We start from the raw sequence: 7,910 nt of genomic DNA on the forward strand, positions 1-7,910 counted from the left end.
AAGTCTTATTTATTGATCCTTGATACCTGTTGATCATTGAGAATCACATTTCTCTCTCATGATTCGCGTCATCGCGCCAACGATTCACCTGAGAAGTATCACGTAGATGAACGCGTCCTGCATTGTAATAACTATTCTAAGGTCGTGCATAGTTATTAAAAAAGGGCAGAGCATTGCCATGATCAAGTCAGAACGTTTTTAGACATGGCGAAGAACATCGGTAGCATCCTCCTGCTAACATTTGTACTATCGTTTGTACGAGCAGGTGAGAGAAATACCTCTGAAAGTTAAAAGAATATAAGCGTCACGCAGTTCGTGTCGATATTGACGACCTCGAGCAATGAATTTATGTGCGACGAATGTTATATTGTGAGTGCTAGATTAGCTGGAAATATTCTTTTCAAACTTTTAAACTTGTGTAGTGGATATATATATATATATATATATATATATGTATATTCAATATGTCTTCGTTACGATATTGATGGGATTTTTATAATCTCTGCATCAAACGAATATAAATCACATAGTATAAAATTCCAAGATTCTTAAAAAGTTACTTTTATATCTTCTGTGATACTTCAATATCTAAAAATTTGATACTTGACTAATTAATAAAATTTGATTTTAATGAATTAACACAATTTTAGTAATGCAAGCATGGAATATATTCTGACTTTACTGCAAAATATAATTATGAAGAGCATTTTAATATTGTTTTTTTTTTCAATAAACGTGAAAAGAAATAAAATATGTACAAAAAAGGTAATTATCTAAAGCACTACAAGTTTCTTGCTAAATTAATATATATATATATATATAAAACTTATAATTAATGCATAACAAATATAGTTTTCGTGCAAGCGTGCTTACACTCGTCGCACATCCGTCTACATGGTTCTAGGAAAAATAATAGAGCTGCATAACAATGTAGAATAAGTGAAACTGTAATTAACAGAATAATGATTCATCAGCAGACAAATAAATAGTCAACAATATTTATCTGATTGCAATCTTATGTGAAACGAGTACATAAACAAACGTAATATGTTTGTTAAAACTATTCAACGATATATCGTCATCCATCCAAATATATGTCAAAACTTTTATAATCTGTTATAAGATATCGTTTCTCCTATTTTATTTAATAAATTGATATAATCAAGGTTCTATAATACTTCAAAGAGAGAGAAAAATAGAGAACAAAAGCAAAAGAAAAAGAAAAATAATTACCCAAAATCGAACATTTATTATTATATATTACCTAATAAAAGTGTTATATTTTGGAAATTTAGGGAAATGCTGTTTTTTCAGTCTCAATTTCTCCTCACAACTGAATTATACAAATTATAGAAACAATTGATTAAAATACACGAGAGAAAGAAAGAGAGAATACTTTCTCTCTTCGCCTCCTAGTTTCTAGCTTGAAAAAACACTTTTCATTGAATAGACGAGCACGAACGACGACGAAACACGCCACCGGAATTAACGCCGGAGTCAGTCGTCAAAACGTCAAGTGATGAAGAATCCGAGACGCGATTCCTCTCCTTCAACCCTGTCACGGCGACTGTCAGTTTAAATGCAGGGCGCAACAATGCGCATTCTGTCAGTCTGGGCGCAAGTCTCGACGGTATTAGCCTCTCGGAAAGTAACAATTACAATCATCCTACAAGGTATGGAATTGATGGGTGAGTATAAAATAATTTAAAATTTATTTATAATATTCACTGAAAACATGTCACAAATAAAAATAATAAAAAAATATAAATTGTTCAGAAATTATATTAGAAGTTAGATATATTTTCATTAGAAATTTTTAATAACATTTTATTGATAATTTTGCTTCTGCGCATTGTTATAAGAATAAATAGATAAAAGACAATTATTATTTTGCAGATCTCCCGTTTCCGTGAGTAAATCTGCGTCTGTTGCCGCAGGATTATCAGGAATCTCTACGGCAGGCGCGAAAGCTTATAGCGACGGTAGCAATGTCAAAACCGAAAGCCATTCGCACAGTTTCGGTCAAGCAACTGCAACTTCTTTTGGAATAGTTGAAAATGGACGTGCGATTACCGGTGCTGCGTCTTCCGTTGGTGCCTCGCAATCCTCTGCAACCGGTGGTAATCGAGAACAATTCTTCTCGCAAACTGATGCAGTCAGTGCGCAACATCCGTATCGACCGATATGGAACAATGTTGGTCCAAGCAATGGGCACAATGGCAAGTGCAATTATCAATTACACATATTCTTCTTTTATTATCTCGAATTCTTATCATATAAGTTATTTATACAGTAAAAAAATTAAAAAATTTTTTTAAAACCAGATAATTATTATTTATAAAGCACTTTTTATATATTATTATAAAAATTTTAACATTTACTATTAAAGTAATAGTTGAAGTTTAAAATTTCTCAATTCAAGATTAAAAATTCAATATTTCAGATCAACGTTTTAATCGACCTACGTTGATCATTCGGAAACCATATGATGGAGCACGACCGACATTGCATATCGATGCGTATGGCTCATCCAGACGAGAAGAAAAGCCGACGATTCATATCCACAAATGGCAACCTGATCGCCGAATATTTTCCCGGCCAGGTCTAACAATCGAACATCAACCGCGCGACTCATGGAATGATCGAACTCGTGAATCGACGAACCTTCGTGTAAGTTCGAGCTCTTCCTTTTACGGTTTTTCGGCCGGTGATCCGGTTTCTCAGGACAACTAAGTCTTACGAGTTTTATTGTCCTCGTCAATCGTCAGGAATATACTTCACGGAACTCTCAAAGTTGGGAAAGTGCATCTTCCAAACATGTTTCTAGTGGTTCTTTCGGTGAAGACAATTCCAAGGGTACATCGACCTCGGGACGCCAAGGTGGGAATTCCATGACACGGGTCAACGCTCAAGCAATCGCGTCGTCCGAAGAAGAATTCTTCCCTAAAGGTGGGAGTGCGCAAAGTCAGATTATACCATTGCAATACGTCGGAAGCAAAGATTCTGAGCGAAGACAACCCGACAGTGATATATTATCTGATCTCGCGGAGACTATTGGCGAATTCTTCGACGTTTTATGATAAAAACGAAAAGAAATGTTAAAAAAAATTAATTATTTATACAATTTATTTTATATCAGTTTAATTTTTGTTCATTATAGATATTTTTCTTTTCATTGTGTAATCAATCTCAGCGATCGATTAAATTTATATCTTGTACGCTTCTCTTCTCTGCAATATTTTTCATCAATAATAAATCATAAAACTTTAGATTTGATAATATCGATATTATATAATAATCGATATTTTCTTAAATTTTCAATAACTGTATATATATTCTTTTTTGCAAAAATTTATTTTAAATTAATTTTTTCTGTTCAGCTTCAATTTATGTTACTATTTATATTTTCCATGACAAAAAAAGGATGAAATGTCGGAAGTGGCTACAAATGACAGCACCAATTGAGTTACGTTAGTAATTACCATGCGTGCGATTCATGATGTCATTTATTATTCCTTCTCTCACTTTAAAATTCTGTGCCCCTCATCGTGTTTCCCGGAAAATGATTCGCGAGAAGATAAGTTGTAATGTGAAAATGTAAACTTCGCATAATGCAAGATCAAAGGAATCAAAAGAAAATAATTTAATAAACCTTTAGTTTTCTATGAGAAATTTAATAAACGTTGGATTATTACATTCTCCATTTAGAAAATATCCGAAGAAAGTAAAAATGTAGAAGTGAAATATTGAGAACTCTAAATATTTTCTGTTCATGTGCACACAAATAATAAAGCTGTTACATTTCTGCGCCTATATCCATAATTCATATTTTATAAAATGCCTGTCACATAAACGTTCAAGTCATTATTTATTAAATATTGAATAATAAATAAATTGTTTATTGAAAGAAATATGAGCTTTGTATCTTCGAATTTGGTTTCCGTGCGAATACTTAATTAGTATAACAATTGTCATAAATATTTATATGTTTATCACGTCACTTGCCTCAAAAAATAGGTGAAGGTCAGTAATGCGGAGAATCTTGAAGGTCAGAATATGATCTCGAACTTCTCGCGACATCTTTGAAAGAGTTGATGGTTTGAATAACTTATGGCTTATGCTTATGGAATGAAGAACCTGTCGTATCCACAGCGTCAGAAATCTTCAGCAACAATATCAGCTGATGGTACGTGAGTTGAGATGCTTATTGTTACAACCAGGAACATTGGTACATATTGTTAATAAAAATCTAGTAATCCTTCCAATAAAAAAATATAAATGTAGCTTGTTTAAAAATGCTAAATTAATAATAATATACTGCTAATAATGCAATACATAAAAATCTATAATTGACAAAAGTTTGTCTGAAGTTTAATTTAAAAGTGTCAAATGTTTATCTGAAAGTGATAAAATATATCATCTTTCTAATAATGGTAAATACATCTCATTTAATTCTTGAAAATTATTTATCGATTAGATGAATTTCGGGATTAATTTTTGATAAGATTACAATAGATAGTTTATATTGTTTCTTTTTCATTTATATGTCATTAAGACATATGATGGCAGCGGTTACTAATCACATGTATAGATTATACTATTTAAATAAATAGCAACTATTTTTCCAAGAATTCGATTTCTTTGAAGAATGTTGCGCTTATCTTTACACGATTGCGAAATATATAAATAAAAAAATTTAAACTTTTCAAAAAATTTAAAACGAATAAAATAGTAGCATGTTTATCTATAAAACGGGATATCATTTGATATCTCTCTTTAAAAATATTATTATCTTAAAAATTAAGAAATACGAGATCTCAGAGAGTCATCGATGAGGAACCTGTAATCGAATCAACGGCGAATCTGTGAGAAGCCTGAAATACATCATGCGATTCAAGGTCTCGGCACTGACTGACTCACCGATCATCTCAGTTTGACTCACAAAAACCTACGGCGAAAATAATTATCGCGAAACCGGTCGGGGATTATCCGAGAGATTCGATTATTCGTACGCTGCAATTAACGTAGAATGAACCGACGTTTATTCAAGGGGCAGAAGGTTGAGGCTATCATATCGATTTTTTTTATTTAATATTTAATTTGATAATTTATTTGATAATTTTATTTGATATTTTTTTTCTATTTGATAACGCGCCAAATCTAATAATGTTATGACAAGTGACAAATACGCTTAATAAGATCTAAAAATTAATATAATGACCAATAATCAGCACTGCGTATCATTTTCTTTTTTTTAGAATTGATGCAAAGTTTTTAAAACCGCGCTGGATAATTAAGTTGTTGATAGCAAGATATGCAACGCAAGAAAATTCCCTCGATATTTTAACGCAGTTAATTTTCAAGAAGCTATAAGATAATTGTACGCTCATGAGCAAATATACACAATATCGCCTAACTTCTTCGAGATATATATACCTATTTCTTCGAACGCTAATATTTGAGCTGAACAAAAAAAGATCGTCAAATTAAAACTTTTAAAATTTCAAAGTTATAACGATGAAATTTTGTATATCATGTATATTTGGTATATCATGATTTTGTAAAAATTTTGAACGATCACGCAATACTATTGTCACAATAAAATTTTAGAATTAATAAAAGAGTAAATATTATTATACACATTATATATATATATATATATATATATATATATATATATATATATGTATGTATGTGTGTGTGTGTGTATGTGTATATGTAAGTACTTTATATTCTTCAAATTTATAAAATTTGAAAAAATATATTAATTTCTTTTACTGAAGTAAAGTTAGAGATTCATGTCCTATTAAATATTATTTTTGCAATAATATACATATAATATCCAATAATGATTACGAATCCGCCATTTTAATAATTGTCTGCATTTTATGATTTTTTTGTGTATGCTCACTTAAATGAGTATACCAGACAATCGTCGATATCAGTTGGGATCGTGAGAACAATCTACAAACGAGCATGACATTGCTCTTTCATTCGTTCGAAGTAAATTCGTTTTGAAAAATTTCTGCGTACTACACATCATAGCAATTATATAGATTTCTACATAATTAATGCAAAAAATAATTATAATAATATAAAATTATCTTCACATGAATTGTATTCATAAGTTAATTATGGGGCTTTATAATCACTCATATCTTAATTATATATGTATCAATTGTACTAATTTTTATACGCGTAGAAAGTATATAAAATTAAGAAATGTATACTTAAAAAATAGAATATCTCACGTTATGCTAGATGCTTACAAACTTTATGGTGCATTAATTGATTAATAGATCCTTTTCGTCAAATTGGTATCTCCTTTTAGAGGGATTTTTGTTATGGCTTTCCATCAGAGAGCGATTGTAATTTCTGGATCTGATGTACCTTGATTAACCAAGGCTAAACGAACTCCGCATTATTCTTCTGCATTCTCAACAAAAAGGTGATATATGTTGTCGGCGATTCGTGTGGTTTTAGTTACGCATTTAGTTATAGTAAACCGATCATATGATACATCAGATGTTCTCACTAACTATAGCCGCAAGTAATTATGGACCGTCTTAGAAAAATCAAATCTGCATGCTGTAACATTTTCTTAGTAAATTTAATCAATTCCGTCCGCAAACGCGTGCATCATGTTATCGATTGACGTAAGTAAAACAAATTATTAAAAGAAGTATTTCATTCGTACGTTATATAGCATGTATACATATATAATATGTATACATCGACAAAATCACCGATAAGAATGACAAGCAAACATCAATAATATTTTGCAATGCAAGGCTGTTAGTTTGTATATATATATATATATGAAAAGAGAGAGAGAGAGAGAGAGAGAGAGAGAGAGAGAGAGAAAGAAAAAGTATATATGGATAAATTGTTAAATACAATTATCGATTTTCATCACATATGAAACTCATTATCATTATTATACGATTATCATTATGTATAAAAACACATATTAGCGTAATTTTTTATTGTAAATTGCATCTCGAATAAATATAATGTTAGTTAATATATTATTGCATCATTCACTTAAAATACTCAGAAACTCGTATTTTATTTTTAAAAAGCAAAATGATATATACATGATGGATGTGATAGGGAATGCAAAAATTTATACACATAAACTTGGTGCGCAATAATATGATCGGCGAATGCAGCACATACGAGTGCTGTTTACGGCGTTGAGAAGCGAGCAGAAATTATTAACTGGATTTGCATATGAAACTTGATCGTTATTTCAAACCGCAGTGTTAATCACTATAGGAATTAACAACTGCGACGTATATACAATTAAAATCAATGTCAAGTTAAAATATGCAAATTATATATTTAAAAAAAAAAGATATTTGAGTTAATATAAATTAATAATAAAAATAAAAATGCATTGTTTCAAAATTAATAAATCAATAATTTTTGAATTAAAAGAAATGAAAAGAACAGAAGCAAAAAAGTTGATATAATAATAATATTATAATGATATAAAATAATATTATAAATTTTTAAATAATATTATAAATAGGCAGAGATTTGCATTTTACAATAATATTCTTGATATATTTTGTATGCGAACAGATCCATTAAATATGACGAGAGATAATATGAAGATCTCTCAGCGCTAATTATCTGACTGTATACATATGATCAAGTTAGGAAATTCTTCGAATGAACCAGCATCGTTCCGTGTTTAATGTATGGAAACTATTTAATTCCAGTAATATACCTCGATGTCGGGGAATTCATTCTACTATTAGTCCAAGTAATGCAATAAACATTTTGAATAATTATATATAGATATCGTATCAGAAAATGTACGATAGAAATAACATAACATAATAAAACAGAATAATAAAAGTTATTATTAAGGTTAATGACAAACTGATGAACAACAACAACAT

The 7,910-nt window shown here is 30.1% G+C and overlaps 1 protein-coding gene across 1 annotated transcript; it reads left to right on the plus strand.

Moving 5' to 3' along the window:
• The first annotated feature begins 192 nt into the window (after positions 1-192).
• Positions 193-3,849, plus strand: LOC126853745 (uncharacterized). The gene is made up of 5 exons (XM_050599776.1): positions 193-265; positions 1,451-1,688; positions 1,897-2,219; positions 2,444-2,670; positions 2,769-3,849. Exons 1-5 carry the CDS (start codon positions 205-207, stop codon positions 3,078-3,080), a joined length of 1,161 nt encoding a protein of 386 aa, XP_050455733.1. The 5' UTR covers positions 193-204; the 3' UTR covers positions 3,081-3,849.
• Positions 3,850-7,910: the final 4,061 nt, after the last annotated feature.

The sequence above is a fragment of the Cataglyphis hispanica genome, chromosome 12 (genome assembly GCF_021464435.1).
Source record: "Cataglyphis hispanica isolate Lineage 1 chromosome 12, ULB_Chis1_1.0, whole genome shotgun sequence".
In the NCBI taxonomy this organism is placed as follows: Eukaryota; Metazoa; Arthropoda; class Insecta; order Hymenoptera; family Formicidae; genus Cataglyphis; species Cataglyphis hispanica.